At 39.5% G+C, this 27,687-nt stretch overlaps 1 protein-coding gene and 1 long non-coding RNA gene across 5 annotated transcripts in view; one reads left to right on the forward strand and one right to left on the reverse strand.

Moving 5' to 3' along the window:
- Positions 1–3,721: 3,721 nt before the first annotated feature.
- ATXN3 (ataxin 3) overlaps positions 3,722–27,687 on the reverse strand; it is a 37,050-nt gene continuing 13,084 nt past the window's right edge. For 3 of the 4 annotated variants that reach the window (XM_045807594.2, XM_045807593.2, XM_045807595.2), the window contains 6 exons: positions 26,878–26,965; positions 21,395–21,527; positions 20,574–20,740; positions 19,174–19,270; positions 13,206–13,300; positions 3,722–8,004 (listed from right to left, as the gene is read on the reverse strand). In XM_045807594.2, coding sequence (XP_045663550.1) covers positions 7,910–8,004; positions 13,206–13,300; positions 19,174–19,270; positions 20,574–20,740; positions 21,395–21,527; positions 26,878–26,965 — 675 coding nt within the window. In that variant the 3' untranslated portion in view covers positions 3,722–7,909. Of the gene's footprint in view, positions 8,005–13,205; positions 13,301–19,173; positions 19,271–20,573; positions 20,741–21,394; positions 21,528–26,877; positions 26,968–27,687 lie in introns of those variants that run through there. The other variant, XM_087856191.1, reaches the window with a different exon arrangement.
- Positions 7,947–18,989, forward strand: LOC148107714 (uncharacterized). Its single transcript, XR_015721864.1, has 4 exons — positions 7,947–8,068; positions 9,088–9,168; positions 14,537–14,708; positions 18,547–18,989. It is a non-coding gene; the product is annotated as an uncharacterized LOC148107714 (long non-coding RNA).

Genomic DNA, 27,687 nt, shown 5'->3' on the forward strand with positions numbered 1-27,687 from the left:
GTGGCAGGCAGAAGGAGAAGCAGGTTCCCCACTGAGCAAGGAGCCTGATGTGGGACTGGTTCCCAGGACGGTGGGATCATGACCTGAGCTGAAGGCAGATGTTTAACCGACTGAGCCACCCAGATGTCCCAAAAAAACCCATTTTAAAACAGACTTTTTTTTTTTAATGATTTCATTTATTTGTCAGAGAGCGAGAGCACAAGCAGGCGGGATAGCAGAGAGAGAGGGAGAAGCAGGCTCTCCACTGAGCAGGGAGCCCAATGCTGGGCTTGATCCCAGGACTCTGGGATCATGACCTGAAACGAAATCAGACGCTTAACTGACTAAGACACCCGGGTGCCCCTGGAAACACTTTTAAAAAAATCATTTTCACAGGAATTCTTATCTCGGAGTCTCCTTCTAGGATGCCGAAGCTAAGACTCATGACCACCCAGATAAAAACCGTCTTATAGCTGGGAGTGGCTACGTGATTCAGTTCTGGCCCATCCTCCATGTAATCATGGGCCCCACAGCCGCTTTCTTAAAGCAAGAATACAGAATGCAGATTCTTTTAAAGATTTTTTAAAAATTTACTTATTTGAGAGAGACACAGAGATATCGACAGAGAGCATGAGCTGGGGAGGAGAGGGAGAAGCAGACTCCCCGCTGAGCAGGGAGCTGGACATGGGACTCATCCCAGGACCCTGAGATCAGGACCTGAGCCAAAAGCAGACACTTAACGAACTGAACCACCCAGGCACCCCCAGAAAGCAGATTCTTTTTTTTTTTTTAAGATTTTTTTTTTTTAGTTTATTTATGTGACAGAGAGAACACAGCAGGGGAGAGGGAGAGGAAGAAGCAGGCTCCCAGCCGAGGAGCCCGATGTGGGACTCGATCCCCAAACGCCAGGATCACGCCCTGAGCCGAAGGCAGACGCCCAATGACTGCGCTACCCAGGCGCCCCCAGAAAGCAGATTCTTAAAAAAAAAATTCTTTACACTGTGTGATGCCCGATCAGCTCTGAATTCCTTAAGAGAGAAAAAACTTAAAGCTTACGAAGTCATTGTTATAGTAAGTTTTTCTATGACAACCAAATCTGAAGGCTAAAGTCCAAGTGAAGAGCTATGATATTATCGCTCATGCTTACTGCAGTACAATTCTGTCCTGGACAAGAAGGGGCAGAGAGAGACAGAAGGAGTGTAACTGGGAGATATCTGGATATTCATCCCTACGGTTGATAATGCGGATTAACAACCAAAATATGATGCTAAGATTTCAAAACGAACTATAATTGTCTGATAGTGATGAAAACAATTGCATGGGTGTAAGAGGAAGAAAAACAAAATGCACAAGTGGGGAGTGGAGCCTTGCCTGATCTGAGGTATGTTAAGCAGTATCTTTAATGCTAAAAATACAGCCAGTTTTTTGGGGTTGCTTAAGGTGAGCACTGGCATGCTCTTTAGTAGCTGTAATTAATCTATCTTTTAAAAGATTATTTTTCCGGGGGCGCCTGGGTGGTTCAGCCAGTTAAGTGTCTGAGTCTTGATTTCGGCTCAGGTCATGATCTCAGGGTCGTGGGATTGAGCCCAGAGTCGGGCTCCAAGCTCAGCCGGGAGTCTGCTTGAGATTCTCTCTCTCCCTCTCCCTCTGCTCCTCCCCCTGCTTACCATCACACACTCACGAGCACGCACGCTCTCACTCCCTCTCTCAAATAAATAAATCAATCCTTAAAAAAAAAAAGATTTTTAAAAAGAAGTCTTGGGAATTTTCTAGGAAGAAGTGGGGGAGTATTTTAGAAAATGGAAGCAGATGGCTTGGTATAATGGCAAAAAGATGCAATACAAACTTATCTGTATCTGTAAAAGCTTACCTAAATTGCCTACATCTAACTCCATCTTTCTTCACTACCTGCTAGCCTCTTCAGCCTTCTCTCTGTTCCTCTGACACAAGCGGCCACCCCTCACCTCAGAGCTGCTGTGCTTGCTGTTTCCTCAGGCAGGCATCATGCCCTTCACTTTGCATGGCTGCTGATGATTTTTCAGGTGTCTGAGTGTCACCTCTGCAGAGGCCTGCCTTTCTTTTTTTTCTTTCTTTCTTTCTCTTTTCTTTTTTTGAAGATTTTATTTATTTGACAGAGAGAGACACAGCAAGAGAGGGAACACAAGCAGGGGGAGTGGAAGAGGGAGAAGCAGGCTTCTCGCGGAGTGGGGAGCCCGATGCAGGGCTCCATCCCAGGACCCTGGGATCATGACCTGAGCCGAAGGCAGACGCTTAATGGCTGAGCCACCCAGGTGCCTGTGCAGAGGCCTTTTTTGAGATCAGGACAAAGCGGCTCTCCCTCTCGATCACACTCCATCACATCACCCTGCTTGTCTTCATATCTCGCAGAACAAGCACAGTTCTTTACATGTTATGAAGTTACGTTCATAAAAGATTTCCTCTGCGTAACAGCTAGCCAGAATGCAAGGACCATGAGAGCACAGTATCTCATTCATGACTCTGCTTCCAAGGACCCAGAACCATGCCAGGCACATGGGAGCGCTCAAATGTTTTGTTGAATGAGTGAATGACTACCACAGGAACTGTTTCTCTCTAGCAGCCTGAGACAGAGGGTGGCTGTGGTTCCAGACATAGAAAGAACTGGAACAATGGTGGGGGAGAACAGGTCACAACAAAGGGTGGTAGTCCAGTTGAAAGAGTCCTCCCAGCAGGGGATGGCCAAAAAACTTCAGGGGCAGGGATATCAAAAGAGTGATGGTAAGGGGGTTAGGGAGAACCTGGGGGTGGGAAGGAGCCCGGCTTCTTTGAAGACCCGCAAGGAGGCCTCCTAGGACCACAGTGTACAAAGGGGAAACGTCAAGAGAAGAGGTAAGCCTGACCCAAAATACTTAAAAAATGAACTTTCGAGCATTTGGTGACACAGATACAAAATAAAGCGTCCTCAAACATGCAAATCCTCAGGATAAAGACAACCTTCAAATTCCCTTTTAGAAAAGATAAAGTTTTTAGCAAACATATAAAATGGGCCTTTGAATCAACTTATATTTCATGGGGCCCACAAGTAGGTGTTGATGAGATCAGAGCCATTTGGTGGCATCCAAATTCAATGAAATGGTCCTTCTAAGCATTAAGCTATGAGGTTTTGCTAAAAATATTCATGTAATCAATTTGAATATATATTTCAATATTTGTGCCAACCCTAATTAAGGATAAAATGGATATACAACCCTCATCATGATTTGAGGATTCTAGAATCCTCGATCAGTCCAAGCGGATTCCAATCACTACAGTTGGATTCTGGTGTCCGGAGTTGGATGAGGAAAAAACAGCACTCTTAAAAATTGTTACCAACATGTTTTGTTTGGCTCTCAGGGTTAAAAAACAATGGAGCAACCATTTAAAAATCAGATTTCTAGTAAAAATTCGGACTTAGCGTCACTTGGAAAAGATGAGAGGTTCCAGTAATAATGGGCCCTTGGGCAGCAGAGAGCTGGAATGGAGCATCAGTGCCCCCGCCCATTTTATTCACCACACCACAGACCATAAAACAGCCTCTCAAACTTGCATCTGCATGTGAATTCCCTGGGGGTCTGGTTAAAAACGCAGGTCCTGAGCCAGGAGGTGTGGCCTGAAGCTCCGCATTTCTGAGAAGCTCTCAGGTGGTGCAGAGGCTGCTGGTCTTCCTACCATCCTTTGCGTAGCAAGGCTAGGAATTAACCGTCAATACAAATAAAAACAGAAATAAAAAAAGCAAACATTATCTTTATTTAATAATCTTTGATATTTAAAATACAACTCATCGAACATCCACATTAACAATAGAATCCTCAGTGTTCAACAGTGCTTTGGAAGCCCGGCTTTTCTAAGGACCAGACAGGAAGGTCTGTGTGTAGTTGCCGCAACAGAACTTCGAGGGGGGCACACACAGAGGGCTGCGGAGTTGGGTCCTGAGCAAATGGCACTGCCACAGTGCACTGGTGTCATGGCCAAAAGACAATGCTTTTTCAGGTGTGTTTTGTACTTGAATTTCAAATAGTTTATACAGAACAGTAATTTTTACAAAGTTATTTCTAGTAGTCCAGTGTTGTAGAAATTAGATAATTTTTCACATTCAAGTGTACGTTTTTCTCTTTAAAAAAATTTTTTTAAAAGTTCCTGGAGACATTAACCTTATTTAAACTATACAAGAAACAGGTGAAGTGCTTCCTAAATGAATCAGGAATTTTCACATATATTTCACTATTGCTTCCCATTCCTTGTCTATGAATCCATAGTCTTAAAATATTTACTGAGACACTACTGTTGATTAAACATGCCAATTCCTGTAAATTTAGAAATTATGTTACTAGCATTAATTCTTAAAATGCCAGAACATTTTGGGAAAAAAATGCAAAGATTTTCTTCAAATTAAAAAAAAAAATCAAAATTCAAGAATTAACCATGTCAATAATCTTTTCATTCATGAAAGTAAAATGGAACAAAATATTTTTGCCAATGTAAGACTTTAAAAAATACAAGCCAGTTCATCTCTTTAGCAAAAGATGCTGGTTCATAAAGGGACCAGGAATAAAGGAAAGGTTTTCTTTTGAAAATATGAAAAATTATTGACACTGCTGAAATGATTAGTTGATCCAATCTGGTTTTTCTTAATTAAGATCACATATTTAGTATCTCCATACTTGTTAGGGCCCAGATACAACAAACTGCTTTAGAGTAGTGGTCATTGGGCTCTCCAGTTGCAGATAAAATTTTTAATAGGAAGTCATCAATATTAATTATTGAGTCCTCTTGAGAATTTAAAAACATCAAGATTTATTTCAAATGGAGATATTTTAATTTCTATCACTATATTTTGCTTATGTATTGACTCAATCTTCTTTAAATTTGCATGGGTCCAGTAGGCCAATTTTAAGACATGTAATAAATCTTGGCACAAGCATGATACTATTTAAAAAGAGTATCAAACATGCAGACATTAAAAATGTGATTGAGGCTCTGACAGGAGTAAAATTACTTTATTCAACTTAATATTAAATGAAAAAAGACTATTGGTAGTTGTACCTATAATGACCTTCAACCAGTGTTGAACTTTTTTCCTTATCGACTTTGGCATGAATAAAGTCTTAATTAAGAAAAATCAAGTGTTAAAGAAAAACAAGCACCTCCTTAGATATTCTGTGAATTGCAAATTATTTGACCAAGATCTTAAAAGTTAAAATATAGTTTACCTGCAGCAATCTTTTCGAACAATTTATATTACTGAAATATTTGTATGTGAATTACTGTAAAAAATGTTTTTGATGGTTCTAGAACAGAGGTTAACTACTGTTATTTTTTTAACTACTGTGAATTTTTAAAACATAAATAACTACTTATTATATCCATGACATCTCAAAATATGAAAGTGGTGTTTCCAAAACTTGTTTAGACACTAGCATCACCACTGTATGTATTTTATCCTGGTAATACAATTTATACATTAGAAAAATGATACCGATAGTTTAAATATTAAACATTAATAAGGTGTTCCCAATTGGTAAAACAGAATGGAAATCTTTATATAGAGTTCTTAGCAGGACAGTTATTGTGAATTTCATTGTTTCTGACTTTCTTGCAGGTTGTTTACTGTAAATAACAGTTTCTGATGTGTGAACTGTACCTTTGTATATAACTAAGTTCTCTGATACTGTAGTTATGAGCATTGGCATTTCTTCATACTGGCCAATGAATTAAGGAATGGAATGGAATCTAAATTAAGTTTAGATTAAGTTTGCCAATCCAAACAAGTTGGCAGTTCCCTAGTCATTCTGGATCTGCCTGCCAAATGCAACATTCGTAAGAAACTAAATAAACACATTCAAATGTATCCAGTGTGTGCTTAGCTCTGCTGTTAAAAAAAAAAATCCCTAAATGAAGGTCAACATGCTATATTTCCTTAAGTGCTTTAATAAAGGCGTGTAATCTAAGAACTTTATAAGCTCTAAGGTTAAAACTTTCAAATGCATATTTCTTTTCTCATTTTTATATTAGGTAACTCATCCATTCAAGTGTATGAAAAGTTCAACCTAATTTTTCAATGGGATAAGGTAAAAGCTAATATCCATGGAAAATAGGACAAGTATATTAGGGATAACTACAGAAGTGTTCAATCTTAAAATATTTTGGTTTACAAATCTTGAGGGAGAAGTACTAAACTCCAATGTCCCTTGCGATTCTAAAGTCTTATAACTTCTGAAACATTTTCAATTCTTAAAAAACTTTAGATTTTAAAGTAAAATGGTCTACTTTTGCAAGGGAAATCTCAGAAAACTTTATTTGGCACAAAATAATGACTAAAAAAATCTGTCTCTATCCAAAAAAAAATCTATTTCATAATCATAAAAGGCATTTCTTCATCTCTTTTCAACTCGGCAATAAATCCTAGGTCAAAAAAATTTCCCTGATAAAATGTATACAGCCATACAATAGTCATGGCCAACATATCATACTTTAATTTTCTATGTTGTTGGCTGAAATATCCTAACTTTTAGCTTATGAACAATTCAACATTCCAAAGGGCTTCAAAGCAGATGAAGAATGAGGGACTGGGGACAGAATCCGAAATGTCTATTTCATAGAGATATAGCTAATTTTCACCAAAATCAAACCACTGTATTGACCTAGCAAGAAACTCTCTGTGCATTCCAATCAAAGAATGTTTATCAAAACTAAAGGCTTTCTTATTTACAGACCCATTAAGTACTGTGTGACTTCTGTAATTCTTAAGCTACTTAAACATGATGTGTCAAATCACAGTATAAATGTAAAGGTACTTTTGTTAGTAGATTATTTTCATGTTCCAGATCATCATCTCTGGCAAGCGATACCTACTACAAAACATGCGGCAGAAGCAGACATCGACGTTCTGTGACTCCACCGTAAAGAGAGAGCTCTGGTCACAAGAGAGAGTAAGATGAAGCTGTCGCTAAATCGAAAGCCAAATTCTGTCTCCCATACATTCATGGTGGGTATTATTTGTTAAGTCTGACACAGAAGGAAACTTGCTTGCATACTGTGCTTCTCCTATTTTTCTCAACTGGAGAAAAGGAAATATCAAGGTGCAGGAGAAAAGGTCACAGCAGAGCTGTGACGGTCTAACATAATTGAGAAGACATTCATAAAACATCTGGAAAAGGATGTGTTCACACATTAAAAAAAAATTCTCATTTATTCTCAAATACTTGTGCAGAGTTGATTTCAGAGTTTCAGAATGCACCAGAATCATGAACTAATGATCCCATCTTAGAGGGCTTAAAAAGCGAAACCTCAAGAAAGATTATCATCTTTCAAAAGAGCTATAGAAAAGTAAGGAAGACCAAGTAGCAAAGAAATTGTGATCAGAGAAATAACATGAGAAAACATCCAAGGGCACACTACATAATTGGAGGGAAGGCAGCGAACCCTTCTGGAACCGTTACTACTATCAACACAGAAAAGAGACACTGTCCTAAAAGGTTAACTTGGTTAATGAGAAAGAAAAGCAACTATGAGATGACAGAAAGTGAGTCAAACGACCTGAACTGAAAGGATGAGAAGAACAGGTATGGAAAAAGTTCTGTGGCAAGAGCTAATTAGTTGGTCTGCAAAAAGATCCAAGAAAAATGCCCTAATTTTAGACATGTTAGATATTGCACACTCAAAAAGAAAAAGGAACATTTAGAAAACTACTTTAAATTTCTTTAATTGCTAACTGCCTCTTTGGCTAGTGTCTGGAGGATCATTATTTAGTCCTACTACTGACGCATTTTTCCACTTTCTCATCTTTTTGTTGCAAATCTCCTCTGTTGAACATTGTTTCTTTGACACATTACTAAAATGGACCCTCTATGCTGTCACCACACAGAATAATAATGTTGGAAAGTACGAATATCTAAATGATTTGTAAAAGGTATTATTTTTTCCCTTCTGTTTTGAAATTATTTCTAACAGTTTCTAAAGACAAGGTCACGGCTGCCTGAAGCATGTCTTCTTCACTCATAGCATCTCCTGTGGGAAAGAAAACAAGCATCTCTCTTAGCCATTTCTGGAAAATTCTCAAGGTCATCAAAAGGTAAGCTCTTAGAAAATGTATGTTTGACTACTACAGCTTCCTTTTTTGATTTTTAATGCTTACATAAAGTAACATGCACCCCTCTACAGCTTTATAAATTTTGACAAATACATAGAGCTGTGTAACTACCGTCACCACCCAGATATGGAACTGCTCCACCCCCCCCCCCAATTTGCACATGCTGCCCCTTTGTGGTCAATCCCCATAATACATTTATTCTATATTTCAAAACAAATGCATTATGCCAAGTGAAAGAAGATTTAACTTAGTTCTGTATATATGTATGTTACTTAAATTTTGTTTTGAATAATTTATTTAGAGGAAGTTGCAAAGATAGTTCAGAAGGGTCCTGTGTACACTTCAGCTCCATTTCACCCAACAGTTAAATCCTAGGTAGCCTACCCCAAAACTTGAATATTGACATTGGTACAAAGTTGTATGTAGTTTTGTGCTACTTCGTCACACGTGTAGATTCATGTAACCACCGGCACCACAATCAGGACGGAGAACTGTTCAAGTACCAAAAGACCTCTTTCCTGCTGTCCCTTTTGATTCACACCCACTTGTCTGCACCCACCTTCCCTCACTGCAGGCAGCCACAAATTTGTTCTCCGTCTCTACAAGTTTGTCATTTTTATTTTAATTTTTAAAAAGATTTTATTAATGTATTTGACAGAGAAAGAGAGAGGGAGAGCACAAGGAGGGGGAGATGCAGAGGGAGAAGGAGACTGCCCAATGAGCAGAGAGCCCAATGTGGGGCTCGATCCCAGGACCCTGGGATCATGACCTGAGCTGAAGGCAGACGCTTACCCAACTGAGCCACCCAGGTGCCCCCAAATTTGTCATTTTTAGAATGTTACACAAATATAATCACACTGTAAGAGATCTTTCCTGCACTCAGCATAATGCCCTTGAGACTCAACCAAATTGTTGCATGTATCAATAGCTGGTTTCTTTTTAGTCCTGAGTAGTATTCCACAGATGTACTACCATTTGTTTAATTGTTCACCTTCCTGTAGGACATCTTGGTTGTTTCCAGATTTTGATTATGAGAAATAAAGCTGCTATGAACATTTGTGTACAGGTTTTTGCACGGACAGGTAAGTTTTCATTTCTCTGGGATAAATGTCCAGGAGTGTAACTGCTGGGCTGTATGGTTAGTTCAAGTACAGTTTTTAAAGAAATTGACAAATTATCTTCCAGAATGGCTGTAACAGCTGAAATGAAACATAGAAACTTCACCTCTCTTTACTCTCCCATTTATGATATAATTGCCTTAAATATTTTCTATATACACTAAAACCAAAATCGATATTCTAATTCTTGCTTCAATCATCAAACATAATTTAGAAAACTCAAAAGGAGAGGAATATCTACTGTTTACCCATATTTTTACTCTTTCTACTATTCTTTTTTTCTTTTTCTTTTTTTAAAAGATTTTATTTATTTATTTGACAGAGATAGCCAGCGAGAGAGGGAACAAGCAGGGGGAGTGGGAGAGGAAGAAGCAGGCTCCCAGCGGAGGAGCCTGATGTGGGGCTCGATCCCAGAACGCTGGGATCACGCCCTGAGCCGAAGGCAGACGCTTAACGACTGCGCCACCCAGGCGCCCCTCTTTTTTTCTTTCTGATGTTCCCAGATTAATTCTCTTATTTCTGTTTAGAAAACTTCCTTTAGGGGCGCCTGGGTAGCACAGTCGTTAAGCGTCTGCCTTCGGCTCAGGGCGTGATCCCGGCGTTCCGGGATCGAGTCCCACATCGGGCTCCTCCACTGGGAGCCTGCTTCTTCCTCTCCCACTCCCCTGCTGTGTTCCCTCTCTCGCTGGCTGTCTCTCTATCACATAAATAAATAAAATCTTAAAAAAAAAAAAAAAAAAAGAAAACTTCCTTTAGCCATTGTTTTAGGATGGGTCTACCCGTGAGAAATTCTCTTAATTTTTCTCTTCATTCCTGAAGGAAATTTTCACAGGGAATTCCGGGTTTTCTTTTCCTTTTTTTTTTTTTTTTTTTTTTTTAATACTTTACTTATCTGGGGGGGGGGAGCACCAGCAACAGGAAGAGGGAGAGAGAGAAGTAGACTCCCACCAAGTAGGGAGCCCAACGTGGGGCTGGATCCCAGGACTCTGGGATCATGACCTGAGCCGAAGGCAGATGCTTAACCGACTAAGCCACCCAGGTGCCCCTGGGGTGTTTTTTCTTTCCAGCACTTGAAAAACGAAGGGCACCTGGGTCGCTCAGTTGGTTAAGCATCTGACTCTTGATTCTGGCGCAGGGCATGATCTCAGGGTTATGAGACTGAGCCCTACATCAGGCTCTGTGTTCAGTGGATAATCTGCTTGAAGATTCTGTCTTTCCCTCTGCTCCTCCGCCTGCTCGTGCATGCATGCGGGCTTTCTCTCTCGCTCTAAAATAAATAAATTTAAAAAAAAATGTGCCACTTCCTGCTGATCTCCATGATTTCAGATGAGAAAGGTGCTGTCATACAAATTGCTATAGGCAAGATGTTTCTAGCTGGTTTCAAGATTTTCCTCTTTTGTTCAGGTTTCAGAAGCTAGACTATGATGTTTTGGCATAAATTTCTTTGGGTTTAACTGTTAGAGGTTCACTCAGCTTCTTAATTCTGTAGTTTTACTTATTTTTTGGGGGGGAGGGGCAGAAGGAGAGGGAGAGAGAGAGAGAATCTTAAGCAGGCTCCACGAGAAGTGCTTAGGCCAACATGGGGCTTGATCTCACAACCCTGAGATCATGACCTGAGCTAAAATCAAGAGTTGGATGCTTAACCTACTGAGCAACCCAGGTGCCCCAATTCTGTAGTTTTAGATCTTTTGCCAAAGCTGGCAATTTCTAGCCATTATGTCTTCAAATATTTTTTCAGCCCCACTCTCCTTCTCATCTCCTGGGATTCCCATGGCACATTAGATCGTCTACTATAGTCCCACAGGTGTCAAGGCTTTGTTAATGTTTCCCAGTCTAATTCTCTCTGTTACTCAGAATGGGTAACTTCTATTGTCAAGTCCGTGGTATTGTTATTTTTCAGTTCTAAAATTTCCATTTAGTTCATCTTTATATCTTCTATTTCCTTCTTGGAGCTTTCTATTTCTTCATTTGTTTTAAGCATGTTCAAAATTGCTCACTGTAGCGTTTTTATGATGGCTGCTTTAAAAATCCTTGTGAGATTAATTCTGATATCAGTGTCATTTTGGTGATGGTGTCTATGAACTGTCTTTTCTCAATCAAGTTGAATTTTCCCTGGCTGTTGGCATGGTAACACTTCTGATCAAATCCTGAACATCTGCGGTGTTGCGTGTTACAAGACTGTGAGTCTTACTTACACCCTCTCTTTTAGCAGGCTTCTTCCGACTCAGCCCCAGCGGGATAAAGGGGTGTTGCCCTGCCACATCCAGAGAGGGGGAGCGTGTGTGTGGTCATTACTGCTGTGCACACGGGGAGATCCAGCTCCCCACTGTCCTGCACTGCCATCTCCCTGACAGGAAGGGGTAGGACTGCCTCCTTACTGCCTCTCCCTGACATTCAGGGTGTGGCCTTATTACTGCCTCAAATCAGTAACTCCTGATTCTCCACTGGGCCTATTTTGCAATCACCTAGGCAGGAAGCCAGAGGGACGCCTCCATATTGTATTGGTGGGTGGAAATATAGGCTCCCTGTGACCACGGACACCATGAGAAAGAGCCCCTCATTGTCTCCTGGAGGGAATGAAAGTCCCAGCTCCCCACCTGGCTTTCTCTGACACCACCCTGGCCAGGGGAAGCAGGAGGTACACCTTGTTCCTGCCAGGTGGGGTACCAGTCTACACTCCTACTTGTCCTGTGCCCATGGGGTGGGGTGACAGTAAGGCCAGGTTATTTGCCTCATCCTGTTTGGCTGGAATAGAGTACTATCTAAAAGTGTTTACTTGCTAGGTAGTCCCATTTGACTACATAGAACAGGCTTTATTTCATCTCTGCCGTGGCTTTTTCAGCACCAAGTCCAGAATATGTGAGACAAAAAGAAAATCCAGGCTACACACCACTATGTCTCCTCTGGTCCTTGAGCCTCCTACACGGCCTGCCCTCTCTCTACCTTTCAGATTTTTCTCACAGTTGTTTGATATAAATGTCCAAGGTTGTTAGCTATAAACAGCAGGAGGAATAGGAACAAACACCAGCTCATTCCTTTGTATTGTTACATAGTCGTCCATTGTTGCCAAGTACCACGGTTTGTACATCTACTCACTGCTGAAGGACAACAGTTAGGTAACTTCTAGTTTTTGACAGTTACGAATAAGCTGCTATAAGCATTCATAAACAAGTTTTTCTGTGAACTTACGTTTTCTTTTTTTCTTGGTTACATACCTAGGAGCGGGGCTACTGAATCACATGGTTAAGTGTACATTTAAGTTTATAAGAAAATACTAAACCGTTTTCCAAAGTTGCTGTACCATTTTATATTCCTACTAATGAGGTATGGGTGTCTAGTTGCTCTGATCTTAGCCAGCATTTGGTACTGTCAATTTTATTTTTTATTAAGCCATTCTTATAAGGTATGTAATGGTATCTCTTTGTATTTTTAATTGGCATTTCCCTAATGATTATTAATATTAACCATATTTTCATGTGCTTATTTGTCAACCATATGTTTGGAGAAGTATCTGTTCAAATCCTTCGCCCATTTGAATTTTCTTCTTTCAGTCTTGAGAGTTTTTGACATGTTCTGCTTATAAGGCGTTCGTCACATACAGTTGTTTTCCTACTCAACTGGTACCACCAATAATTGGCCAAAGTTCAGTACCTATTAAACCAAGGCCTGATAAATAATTCTAGATTTCCTATTATTTAGATGACACTTGGGCGCTTTAGTTTTCCAGGTGGTAAAATGTGTTCATCTTCCACCTACTAATATCCATTATCTCTGAGGAATTTTTGGAGATTGTATTAATTACCGTAAAGTTGCAAGTGTTGTTTATAATTTTAAAGCAACGTATTCACTGAGTGCTCTAGTCTGCCTGCTTCTTAATCTAAGGATATTTAATAGATTCGAATTCATACAAGAGTTTCAGTATAATTAAAGAGGAGAGAAAAAAAGCCCATAAAGCCAAAATCATAGGGAGCCTGTGTCAGAGCACGGTCAGAGAAGCATACCTGGATCACTGCCCGGTGCTCCTGAACTTGTGGCAGGCCTCTCACATGGATGTGAAAGATGGCCCGGAGGATCCTGCTGCTGCTGCTGCTGCTGCCTGAAACAGTCACAGTGAATGGACATTAAAACAACAAACCCAAGAATACATACGCCATGAGAAAAAGCATTCACATGGAAAACAGAAGGTTCCACAGAACAAGAGTCACTGTCACGAGCTCCACAAAAGAATGACAGAGCAATCAGTCTGATTTATGTTACTTAAGAGTATCACAGTGCTGATCCTAGGAAACCTAGATGTAAGATCTGAATTATCAGACAAATTAATAGGTAAAGATCTTCACCAGGAAATAACACATAAACACAAGCACTCCCCGTAGCTATTCTTATGCAAATGTGTGGTTTACAGGTCCTTAACACTGTTAGAAATCACTAAAAATAAGCATCTTCGAGAATATAAAGCATCCCAATTACCATGCAAATTAACATGATGTTTCCATGACAGGCGGCTCCTCCTTGTCATTCAGCTCTGAGCTTAGCATATCTTGGGAGAGAACTTTCCTGACCAGCCACCTGTCACAGCCTCCAGGCAGTCTCACTATCTCATCGCAGCTCCCTTTCAATTTCCGGCATCAACTTATCACCATCTGATATTCTGTGTCTCCCTCTTCCGAGAGTCAGCTAACAAGAGCACAAACTTTATCTTGTTTCCCAAGTGCCTAAAACAGTGCCTGTCACATAGCAGGCATTCACCAAATACTTGATGAATGAAAGAATATAACTTTTTAAGATGCGTGATCAAGTTTCAGGACCATTTACTGCGTTAAAATAAATTTTCCCTGTATTTTTCTTTCACATGGAAAAACAATGTCAGAAAAATCCACATTTTAAAACTTAAAAAACACGATGGTTATGATGTAAAATATGTAGGACGGTGTCCTTGTATGTAAAAAATACACACTTAAGTACCGAGATGTGATGGGAGATCATGTCTGCAAGTTATTCTCAAATCCCTCAGAAATGCCAACAATTGGGGAATTTGGGCAAAGGGTATAAAGGAGTTCTGTGAATTACTTCTGCTTTTAGGTAAATTTCAAATTCTTTCACATCATACACACATATGTTGAAAATTAAACAAAACTTACAAATAGCTGAGAAGCCATAGCTTTAAAAAAAAATGTTTAGAAGGATTTTTAAAGGAACCAGTATTCGAAATTTACCAGTAACACTATTAATAGAATAGCATACTTTTCCCCCCTAGTCTCAATCTTCTGTTTTAAATATGAGTAATAAAGAAAACCCAAGCACACTGACATTTGTCTTGGTTTATCCTCAGGCACGTGTGGCTAATGATGCCCAGAGGGCAGGAGGCTCCCGCCAGCACACCCTTGGGGTGTGCACAAGACAGACAGACTGCGAGGCAGGAGGAATCTTGGCCCATCAGATCTCTCTCCATGCCCTTTCCCCCTCCAATCAAGACAGTATGTCAGAACACAAGAGTGTAGCAGGTGAGACAGTGACCTTAAGAGGGATAAGGTTTATTCTACTTTAAATTAATGAAAAGTGAGAAGTAAAGGAATTGCCAACCTTGAAACAATTTTGACACCTTTCATATTTGTTGACGCAGTAAGATGCAACATGTTCAAACAGCAAATCAGCGCCATTCCCACTGTGGCTTTGAATGTGCCCTTAGAATCACAAAGGCTAGAAAGCTAAAAACAACATCTTAGGTCTCTGTACGGTGAGGATTCTGGTTATCAACGAAGCACCCTCAGAAATGAGACCCAGCCATCTTCCTGCTGCCGTGAAGTCAAGGAGCTGCCCGTCCCAGGATTCTGCTTCACAGCAGCTGCAGCGGGGGCTAGACTTCGTGCTCCCCTGTCTCGGCAACTGTGGTGGCAGCTTCCCCGATCCTAGGATCACAGCTAGAGCAGTGTGTTCAACTCCATATCCCGATTCCCCGTCACGCCAACTGGGGCAGTGGTCGTAGCTCTTCCAACAAGTTGGTCTTTGGAATTCTGGAAGCCTGGCCTACAGCCTGCACCTCCAGCTCTTCCTAAGGCTGTGTAAGCCCTGAGTTTCTGTACTCAATATCTTCCTGTTTAAACTACCGCCAGTAGCTTGTTTCTTGAACTGAATCCTGTTACGCCACGCCACTGCAGTGGTGGCTCCAGTGTTAGACAATCAAAACGTCATAGCAATCCGTAACCATGAAGACAATGCCCAGGAATTCCCTCTTTGTTGGGAAACACTTTTTTAGTAACAGAATGAAAGAACCTGCATCATTTCAGAGCTACACCTGGAGAAGAATTAAAAATGCTAAGATATTATGGTTAACACAATAGTTTTACACATACTGCCGAATTTGATGCTCAATTTGAGTTTTTAATGTAGGTTTTATAGTTAAAACCTGATACAGTAAGATTTTTAGTTGGGGTTTTATAATAGGTAAAATGGATTTAGAGATTATTACTGGAAAATATATTTCGGCTGTGAACATATTACTTAACGCTCATTCATTAACAATGACTTTATTGATTTTTTGGGTTTTTTTTAAAGATTTATTTTAGAGAGAGGGAGAGAGTGCCCACATGTGTGAGTGGGGGCGGGGGGGGGGAGGGAGGGAGAGGGAGAGGGAGGGGGGAGAGAGAGAGAGAGAGAGAGAGAGAGAAGCAGACTCCTTGCTGAGTGGGAAGCCCAATGCAGGGCTGGATCTCAGAACCCTGAGATCACGACCTGAGCCGAAATCAAGAGTTGGACGCTTAACCAACCGAGCCACCCAGGCGCCCCCATTAACTATGACTTTGTAACAGGTAGGTTTTTAGACAGTATTTTTATGCTTGATGCATGAATACTGTGGTTACTACATTAGGCATGAAGCTTCAAATACTGTACAAGAAAAAAAAAACCTATTTGAATGAGTAACAAATAAACCATTTGAATGGAAAAAAACCTTATTTTGAATTCAAAATTTGTTTGAATAACAAGTTAGCACCAGGATCAGTTTGGAGAGGGTCAGAAGGAACAAAGAGGTAGCTCAATAACCTTAGAGTCAAGTTCCCAAAGACGGAAGCTAGACAGACAAGGACCTTGTAGTCTTAGTAATCAGGAACTCTAGTGAAAGGTCTAATATTGGAAACTAATATTGTTTTTTCAGCTCCTTTACTAATGAGTCCTGCTAGACGATGCTGAAAAGAAACACCAAGAAGTTAGCTCTTAACTCTTCTCAGCAACATGTGACTCTGTAAAATATTCTCTAGTTCTCCTTAAGTTCCCACCAGTATTTTCTTTCTTCCTTTCTTTTCTTTTTTTTTTTTTTTTTTTTTTTTTAAGATTTTACTTATTTGTCAGAGAGAGAGAGAGCACAAGCAGGGGGAGCAACAGGCAGAGGGAGAAGCAGGCTCCCCGCTGAGCAAGGAGCCCGATGTGGGACTTGATTCCAGGACCCTGGGATCATGACCTGAGCCGAAGGCAGATACTGAATGGACTGTGGCACCCAGGCGCCCTCCACCAGTATTTTCAAGGTCAGACCAGGAGGCAGAGGATGAAGCTGAAGCTGTAAACCACCACTGCACACCTTCCTCCCCAGTCAACTACCCTCCAACCAGGAAGGAGCTGCGCTGATGCTCAAACATTTAAAATCCTTTCTACTATAAAGATTAAACATATTAAAGTTCCACATTTTCAATCTGCTACCCCCCCAAAAAAAAACTAAAAAATTTTTTAAATAAAAAAGGGATTTATTTTTATACTTTAAAGTATAAAAAAATTTATTTTTCTTAGATCTACTTGTGCATTTTGTAGTTTCGCTATAAAGTATGTCTGGACCAATTTAATCTGGCAAAAAATGGAATGTGAAATAAGCATGGTAGAAGTATCATTTGTGAATGTTCTGGAGAGCAGTTCAGAAATCTGTACGAAGACCTTAAAAAATGTTTCTGTCCTTTAACCCAAAAATCTCAGAATAACTAGAAGAAATGATGAGAGGTTTGAGGCACAGAGTTAGTACAAAGATTATTCATTGCACTATTAATTATAATAGTAAAAATCAAAGGTTCACATATAAATTATGACCTATACATTCATTTTATGAAATATCACGCAGCCTATACAAAGACTACTTACTCTGATGGGAAAATGGATGTAACTAACATATGATACACGTGTGTCTGTGTGACTAGAAGAGGATGTGTCAAAATACTAATGTTAGTTATTAAAGGATAGGATTGTTTTCTTTTAATTTTGACATGTCTTAAATTTTCTAGAATATTGGTTTTTATCTAATTAACAGTTTTAAGTGTTTTTTTTTTAAAGATTTCATTTTAAAATAATCTGTACACCCCATGTGGGGCTCGAACTTAAACAACTCCAAGATCAAGAGCTGCATGCTCCATCGACTAAGCCAGCCAGGCGCTCCTTAAGTGATCTGTAACACTAACTAGATGCTTGATGGTACTGCAGAATTACCAATAATTATCATGTGATAATTATTAACATTATAGGGTACAATACATTTCACTATATTCTAAAAAAATGGATCAAAGGATACAATAATTTAGATTTGTCACAAAATAATCCCAGCTTTGGAGTGGGAGGGGGAAAGGTGGAGAGATGGGGGCACAGAAAACCATGACTGGCCACATGCTGATATTTGTTAAATCTGGGCTATGTTAGGTAAACAGGGGTTCATTATGCTGGTTTCTCTACTTTTATAGATATTTGAATTTTATCATAATTAAAAAACTTTTTAAAAAAATTAAAATTTTGAAAGGAAGTGAAGCACTAATAAGCACTATTTTGAATTTCATATAATTAAATTCATTAATCTATCACTGAATAAAGACTAGAAATATCTCACATTAAGAGGATGTCAGCTGATCAGAACTTTCCTTCATATACTTCTGAGTTGTGACTTAAAAAAAACAAAACAGAAAACAAGGTAAATATTATCTTCATTACATCATCAAATGTAAAACGCTCCAATAGTTTAGATCCCAGTAATACTGCCAATTATGATTGTAAGACACTTCTCAATTGCAGAGATGTTGAAATGTGAAAATATGTACATCTCAGAATTGATGAAACACAGTGAACAGGCCAGATTCAGCCACTGGCCTTCTGGTTTCTGACTTGGGATCAGAGGATCTGAATATCTATCTATCTAAAGACTACCATGTAACCTTTAAGATAAATTTTTATTCTTAAAAGAAAAAGGGAAGACAACTAGTGAATGGTAGTTACTGGAAAGGATGACATTTATTTTCTAATTTGAGAGCACACACACAGTTGGGTTTTGGGAGCTGATGATTCAGATTTATGGTTTGCCCCATGTCTCTATGCTGACAGGCCTGCAATAATCCTAAAGTGGCAATAAGAAGAACAATTAACCACCACCTCTACCTGGGATGGGAGTGCGTTCCCCGAACCACATGCTGTTTTTCCTGTTAAGTGACAGAAGAACTTCGCAGGGCTGGTCAGGTAACCAAGAAGCACATCCAGAGGATTATTAGGCATTGTTCTTTGCTTTGGTCCAATTCCATTTTCTTTTGATGACTGAAATTTTACTGGGTTTCCTTCACCTTTATTTCATATAAACTTAAATGTTATCAAGGCAAAGGTTTTCCCTAAAACTACATATCATTTCAGTTCATTTGCCGTAAATTATTAAAAAAAAAACCACTCAGCCGGTGATGGGTATTACGGAGGGGACATATTGCATGGTGCACTGGGTGTTATACGCAAATAATGAATCATGGAACATTGCATCAAAAACTGGGGATGTACTGTATGGTGACAAATATAACAAAATAAAAATTATAAAAAAAAATACACTCAGATGTTCACAGGGTTCAGATGGTAACCGATCTTTTAAAAGGAGAGAATCCTACCAAAGCTCTACGTGCATAAACTGTACACAAAACAGACAAAGTACACATTAAATATGCAATTTTAATATTGTACCAACTACTTTACTTTTCAAAGTAGGCTTCTCTTCTCTTCCGTAGCTCTTCTGAAGTAAGATGTGTACCTGATGTCTGGGGAATATCTTGAGATATACTTCTGGAACTACCTGAAGACAAAAGAAAACGGAACGAAAAACCAATCATTTTATTTACCAATTTAAGCAACACTATGTTTACACTTATTTGAGCAAGTTTTTGAAAAGTTTTCTTCTTAAAAATATTGTGCTACTATTCTGTAAATGCAAGAAAGGCTCTGAAACTCTCAAGGACAAATCTGAATAAGGCAGTTCAAATATAACCCATGTCCACACCCATCTGATACAGTGGATGTGAGGGTGTAAGTCCAACAACCAACTTGGCAGGAAGAGCCATTAACACCACACGTGTGCCCTCTTTAACTTACTAGAAATGAACGGGCACTTTCAACTAGAAACAACTTAAAGTGGGTGACTGTGAACCCATTCTCTGTATTCCCCTACCCTAAAATACCTGCATTCTATACCAACTTAAGTATGTGTCCCTGTTCTCACTTAATAATTGCACCAACCACAGATCCTGCCCAGATGGTGAAATAAAGCGGGAAGAGAAGCGAAGGACACAAAAATATCTAAAGTTATAAAAGCTGTTATCTGTCCATTATTGGGCTAATCCAGCAGGGCTCTATTAATCAAAAATGGGATTTTGCACATATAAAGCACTCCAAGGTGTGCCAGGAGGCATGAGAATTCAGGATAAAAAGGATAGTCTTCATATTACCGTAACCTCAATTTTATTTAGATATTTAAGAAATTCCATTGAGTAATCTCATTAAGTAGAAGGCAAATTCACATTAATTAGATGAAAACAAAACTGCCAAAGAAAACCACATATGCCTTTCAGTAAGCCTCTTTGAGCTGTATCCCAGACAATTCTCGCTGCCTGGATTCCCTAGGGGATACATCTTCATTCTCCTCTGCTAGTGGGCTTACGTCACTATCCTGTGGGCCCATCGAAGTGGGCTTAAGTTGTTAAGTTGCACAGCCACTAAGTGTTAGACTTTTAAAATATTTTCTGCCCAGGCCTTCCTTTGTATCCAAGAGCATACATTTACAAAAAAGGCGGTCTGGGTAAGGGCCTCCCCACTTTTTGCCCACAAAGATTAAGCACCATTTATTGTTGTGTTAGTACAGTATTATAACCAAATGGAAAAACCAGAATAAAAATATAACTAGTCCTAATATAACTTAGGTTGTAAAAAGTTATTTATATTTTAAGAAAGCTAAAAGAATAGCTGATTTTATGTACATAGTTATTGCTTCTGCAGTAATTGTCAAAGAACTTCTCCCAATAGTACATTAACTTCCAGGGGAACTAAGAATAATCTGAATCAATCCTTCAACCTCAAATGAAGTATACATCCAATGCTGATACCTTGCATACTCAGCTGAATAGCCCTACGGAGATCTGCTTCTTCATCTTCCATGTCAATTTCTTGGCGACTTAGTGCCAGAGCCCTCTGCAAATCTTCCTCATCTTCGTCTAACATGGCTGACCCATCATTTGCTTCTAAGACTCGTTCCAGATCTGTTTTCTGGACTCTAAAGAACAAAAACAGATAGTAACTGAAGGTCAGTTTTCTATTTTTAGATAAAACATAGAGATACTTTTAAATGAAAGATTTTTTAAAATAATTTTTTTAAGATTTTATTTTTAAGTAATCTCTACACCCAACATGGGGCTTGAACTTAGATTTCACTTTTTTTAAGTAATCCCTCTATCCAATGTGGGGCTTGAACTCACAACCCTGAGATCGAGAGTAGCTTGCTCTACCGACGGAGCCAGCCAGCTGCCCAAAGAGTCTATATAAGTAAAAAATTACACATTTCCTGGCAGATAATCTAATGATACAAAGATTGTCCTGTGATGTGCATCTAAGCTAATTAAGTAATCAAAGAGTCGATTCAAGTTTGAACCAAAAAACTTCACTAAAAATATAAGAGGTCTAAAAAAAAAAAAAAATCACCAACAATAAAAGGACCACACATTCAATTTAAGCATGAAAATGTAATTCTCGGGGTACCTGGCTGACTTAGTCAGTACACCATGATCTCGGGGTTGTGAGTTCTGAGCCCCACACTGGATGTAGAGATTACTTAAAAAAACAAAATCTCAAAAAAAAAAAAAAGAGAAAGAAAATGTAATTCTTGTAATGAAAGACTATCATATACTCCATTCCGCAGGCTTAATTTTACCTCTGTTCTTTCAGTTGTGCTAATTCTTCTCCGATGAGTTTTGGTCTATGCATCTGTTGGACCCTGATCATCTGTAGAAGTTGGTCAGCTTCACAATCTGGCAGATCACCCTTAACAACAAATATAGAATAACCTAAAAAAAAGGCAAAAATAAACTAAAACAGCTAGTAAGAGATTAAAAATAGGTTTAAAATGATAGCAGATGGAAAGGCAGCACAGTAGAGTGGAAAGAATACAAGCTGAGGAGGGAGAAAGACCTGGGTTCAAATAATGGTTCTTACACTTACTGGCAGGGTGAACTAGGACAAACTACTGAAAGTCTCTAAGCCCCACTTTCTTCATCTCATAGACTGATATGAGGACTAAATGGACTACAAACGGCCCGACCAAAAGAGCGTGTGACCAAGTAGACTACTCACTAAATGGTAACACACAGGCAGGTAAAGGAGTGGGGAAGAGCAAGGAATTTGGAATCAAACGGCCAGGGTTCTGGTCCTAGCTCTTCCAATTTCAAGATTGAGCATGGTCTTTGGTAAATCATTTTACTCAGCTACGTCTTGGTTTATGCAGTTGTTAAACTGAAGATACTGGTACCTTCCTCAGAGGGCTGTTGTGAGGGTACAATCCGATAATGTGTGTAACAATGTGAAATACGGGTAAAATGAATCATCTGTAGAAAGATACCCCCCCACCCTGACACACACGTATCACGCATGCGCGTACACACACACACACATGCACGCACACGTGCACGCACACACAACCCCCTCCTCCCTGAAAACAGGAGTTGGGAAACCAATGCTCAAAATGTAGTCAAGGTGTTGCTGATGTGGTTCATATTTTGAAAGAATTACACTGATTCAGTGTAATTTTCTATAAATATGATTCTAGAAAGCCAGAGTTTTCCCAGCTAAATACTCCACACAAAAACTGAACATGGGTAGACTATACCTAAGTCATTCTAAACAATATAAGCTTTTCTACCATAAATTTTTCTTAAACTTGGTACTTATTACTGGATATCCTTTGTGAGCATTAAAAGATAATGAAACAAAAGAACAAAGATCAAACAAACTGTTAAAGGGAAAAAGTCAAAGCAGTATTTTTTGAACAAGTACAAAATACGATTAATACACTTTTTAAAAATAAGGACAAACGTGCTCAGAGTTCAGATGATCTAGCATGTTTTATGGCAGTAAAATTGTTTCCAGATCTTCAAGTAAATGTGTCGGCACCATGGCATTCCATGAAGGGCATCATGAAGAACAGAAACTGTCTTGGTCAGGAGGCACAGTAAATACCTCCGGTTTTATTCAAGATGTTAGCTTTCATTCTAAGCACACTGGGAAGGATGAAGAGAGTGAGTGCCGTAACACGCACAACGTTGTTTACAAAGCACTCTGGGCTACTTTATCGATATAATGTACAGGAACTAGAGTGTAAGAAGGGAGAGCCTGACTAAAACAGAAAACCTGAGAGACAGCATATATTGGGAGAAGAAAAATCAGTCTTCTGCAGACACATTCAGTTTGAAATGCTTCCTGGACTTCCCAAGTGGAGACGTCAATGTGTGGAGTTCGGTGTTCAGGGTAGATGGGTAGGCAGAAAATGAACGTTTAGGAATTACGGGCATACAGATTTTTTTAGAGAGGATATCTAAAATAATGGGACAGCAACAACAATAATAACAATAGGACAGCACACAATCAAGAAACTGTCCAAGGACTGACCTCTGGGTCACTTCAACCACAAGAGACTAGTAAGAGTAAGACCCACAAAAGGAATCTGAAAGAAGCCAACAACATACGAGTAAAACCAGAGCACAGTGGCCTGGCAGCCGAGCGTGGACAGTATTTCAAGAAGGAAGGATATACTTAGGAACCAAGGTTTAGGCATAAAAGAAAAAACATACTAGTATATGAAATCAAAAAAGTAAAGATACTATAATCCTAAATGTAAATGGGAAAGAACACCATGACAACAAACCCAGTAGTAATAAGCACGCTAGCGCCCAGACTGATCTTTCAAACCTACATACAGGGCGAGAAACATACAAGGTAGGGGCGCCTGGGTGGCACAGCGGTTGAGTGTCTGCCTTCGGCTCAGGGCGTGATCCCGGCGTTATGGGATCGAGCCCCACATCAGGCTCCTCCGCTATGAGCCTGCTTCTTCCTCTCCCACTCCCCCTGCTTGTGTTCCCTCTCTCGCTGGCTGTCTCTATCTCTGTCAAATAAATAAATAAATAAAATCTTAAAAAAAAAAAAATTAAAAAAAAAAAAAAAAAAAAGAAACATACAAGGTAAGCCTGAAACATCTTGTCTTATGAGAAAGAAAGCCTTCAAAAAGCTACAGTGGTCATTTTAGAAACTTGGAAGTCAACTTCAAAAGGCTCCCCCGGTGCACATGGACAATTTGAGTATCAATATGAATAATAATTACAATGAACTGAAATACACAAACTATGGTTTAATGGATTAGTTTACCATGGCATACAAGAAAACCGCAAACTAACTGGTTACCTTTGGAGGAAGGACACTATGAAACCAATTCATCTTGGAAAGTCATAAAAGGGAAGAACATGTATGCTGCTTTTCCCATATGAACTCTACTTCAGGATTAACGAAATCACTGATCAAAGTTTATCTGTGTACAAGTAGCCAGCTATTACAGGAAGGCATGATGGGAATCTAACATCATCCTTTTGCAACCCTTAATGAAATAATCTATCTAGGAACTGAACATCAATAGTTGCTCAAATCACAAAGAGAGATAACCAGACATCAAGTGCCACACCCTCTGTGAAGTGTCCCACTGTCTCCCCACCCTGTCCCAAATGAACCTGAATCTGATCAAGCCTCAGGGCCAGTCTGTTGGGTATCCAGGGCTTAGAGGAAAATAAAGATATAATCGACAAAATTCAGATCGTGGGAAAGAACAAATGACCCATTTTCTTAAAAAAAAAAAAACAAAAAACAAAACCAAGGGAAAAAAAGAGAAGAAGAAACCTATAGTTAGACTTGGAAGACATCCAATCAATGCAATTAATGAACCTTATTTCAACCTGGCTAAACTGTGAAAATCCCAACCACCAAAGAGATTAGAGATGTGAACACTGACTGCATATCTGATGTTATTAAAGCACTGTGGCTAAATTTTTTGTGTGCTTATAGTATTGAGGCCGTATATATAATTTAAAGAGTGCTTGCTTTTAAATATATTTTTTTAAAGATTTTATTTATTTATTCGACAGAGATAGAGACAGCCAGCGAGAGAGGGAACACAGGCAGGGGGAGTGGGAGAGGAAGAAGCAGGCTCATAGCGGAGGAGCCTGATGTGGGGCTCAATCCCATGACACCGGGATCACGCCCTGAGCCGAAGGCAGACGCTTAACCGCTGTGCCACCCAGGCGCCCCTGCTTTTAAATATTTTAGTTAAAATAAACTTACAGAGAAAATAAGATGCTCAAAATAAGCAGGGGAAGGAAACGGGTATAACAAGATTGGCCATGAGATAATTGTTGAAGCCGGGTAAAGGGTACATGAGAATCCATCACATTATTTTCTCTGTTTGAAATTTTCAATGAAAAAGTTTTGTTCTGTTCTACATGAGAGCATAATCAACTATACTCTCAATTAGATGAGGTCAAATAAAAGGAAGATTGAGAATTGAATACAAATGTGGAGGTCACTGGTAACCTTGGCAAGAAGGCTTTTCTGGTGAAATGCTGGTTATGACAGTGTGACTGGAATGAGTTCAAGAACAGGAGACAACACGCCAGAGGTGAGTGTAAGGGGAAAATAAAAATGGCAGGCAGCTGGACTTTCCTGGAGTCGAGACAGGCTTCTTCTTTTTTGGTCAATAGAAATAAAAGGTTTATTTCTATGCTGTTAGGACTAATACAGAAAGAGGGGGTGAAGTGATCATGCAGGAAAGTAGAAAGACAAGAGCAGGAGCAAAGATCCTGAGTAGGTGAGAGGGGCTGGGATCCCGCCCCGGAGTGGACAGGTTGGTCTTGGCCAGGAGCAGGGGGCAATTCAGCTACTTTACTAGGCTCAACACACAGGCTGACATATAGATAAGTTGATAGATTTGCTGGTAGAAAGATGGGGAAGTTCTTTTTTTTTTTTTTTTCAAGATTTTATTTATTTGTCAGAGAGAGAGTGAGCGAGCCCGAGTGCGCATGCACAAGCAGGGGGAGCGGCAGGCAGAGGGAGAAGCAGGCTCCCCGCTGAGCAAGAACCTGATGCGGGACTCAATCCCAGGACTCCAGGATCATGACCTGAGCCGAAGGCAGATGATTAACCGACTGAGCCACTCAGGCATCCCAGGAAGTTCTCTTTTCGTTGCTTCTGTTTTGTCAGTAGAATACAAAGGAAGGCCGTAAGCTAGGAGTCAGGGAGAGGGGACTGGTCAGAGGTTTGAAGAGAGGAACTAGGAAATAAGCATCTTGGAGAGTGGCAAGTGAACTTACTACAAAAACACGGTAGGAATGTCAAGTGGCCTTAAAGGATCCTTTGAAATCTGTGATCATAAATTTAAAGCAAAATCAGTCATCCTATTTTATGTTACCTGTGGCCATGTTCTGCTGCTCTGATGCAGGAACGGACAAGCCCAAGATCTGATATTAACCAGGGCTGGCATTTTGTCATGAAAGTATGATAGAGGGAAGGAAAGAGGAGTTGAGGAATGCATCAGATTGATTATAATGATGGGTTTACAGAAATAAGCAGGGCCAGACAGGAAGTAAGGATGTAAGGGGAATGTTTGAGTAGGGTTTAAAGAATTGTTGGACACAGAAAACAGAAAATATGGTATAAAGATAGGAGGCAACTGTCAAAGAATAAAATGCCTGTGACTGGGATTTGAAGGTGGGACAGTTATTGGTAATGGCAAGGCACGAGGGAAGAAAATGATCTTTGAAAATAAAAAGCAAGGTACTGAATTGGGTGGATTTTTGATGTAGAAATCACTTAAGAATGATGAAAGGAGTTCAAGTTGAGAGAAAACAGTGAGTCAGACTCTAAAAATCTTCTGTGGAAAAGGAGGATCACGGATGAATGAAAAGAGCAGGAGGGAGAGTTTACTCTAGTGTCAGATGTTTTATTTTAGTTTTTTAATTTTTTTTTTTTTTAATTTAGTGTCAGGTATTTTAAAGGAGCTGGAGTTTTCAGTGAAGGAGAGTGGCCTAGGAGGGGCAAGGAGAAGGAAGGATACCCACTCGCACCCTTAGCCAAGGGGTCGGTGGGGTCTGCAAGGAAAAAGAGCCATCACTCAGTGGCACTGCTAAGGAAGCAGCATCCTCAGGTGAGGGCCAAGTGTCAGTGAAAATTCTGCCTGGACGGTGTCATCCAAATCACAGATTAAAGTTCACCAAGATGATTTCACTGCCATAAAAACAGTTATTGTTATACTTACACCTGTAGAGCTAGTTTTATTTAGCTACTTTGAAAGATAACGTTGTAAAAATTTCACTCTTTATTTACCTTCCTGTTGTAATTGAGCCAAGAAAAGTGCAAGGTATGTGTCTGATATTAATTCTGGACCCGTCAAGAGAGAATTCAAGTTGAACCACTGGAAAAAAATTGTAAATATTTAAGTTAATGTCCATTGTAAGTAATAAGGAAGTTCCAAATGTTAAGAATAAATATAACCCATCTTCACTTATTAAGACTATCTAAATACCAAAAACATTGTCGAACCAAGATTTTTTAAAGTAATTAAACAATGTGACTTTTTAAGAACACAAGTACTAAATGCTTTCAAAAATGTTTTAAAAATAAAATTTTGCTTTAAGTCATAAATTTTAAATCTCCCACTCCCAAAAAGAGTATAGAAACTGATGGTCAGTACTTTAAAGTACCTTTATTGATAGGTATAATCAAATCTTTTTTCAAAGTATCAGCCCAACAAAATCCTAATCACATTATGCTGAAGAAAAATGAAACTACATAAAATTTTCCCACTGTTGATAATTTTGGTCAAAAGATTTCAGGGGTGCCTGGGTGGCTCAGTCGGTTAAGTGTCCACCTCTTGGTTTCAGCTCAGTTTATGATCTCAGGGTCGTGAGATCGAGCCCCATGTTGGGCTCCAGGCTCAGGGCAGAGTCTGCTCAAGGATTCTCTCTCCCTTTGCCCCTGCTCCTGTGCGCGCTCTCCCTCCCTCTCTCTAAAATAAATAGATAAAATTTTAAAAGATTTCAATTGTGAGAAAACTAGACATTTCAGGAAGAGAATTTATAATCACCCATTGATTTTATAAACATCACTAAGCCACTATCGACATGTAATTCAAAT

Source organism: Ursus americanus, chromosome 26, assembly GCF_024610735.1.
Source record: "Ursus americanus isolate L20-20 chromosome 26, mUrsAme1.1.p, whole genome shotgun sequence".
Taxonomy (NCBI): domain Eukaryota; kingdom Metazoa; phylum Chordata; class Mammalia; order Carnivora; family Ursidae; genus Ursus; species Ursus americanus.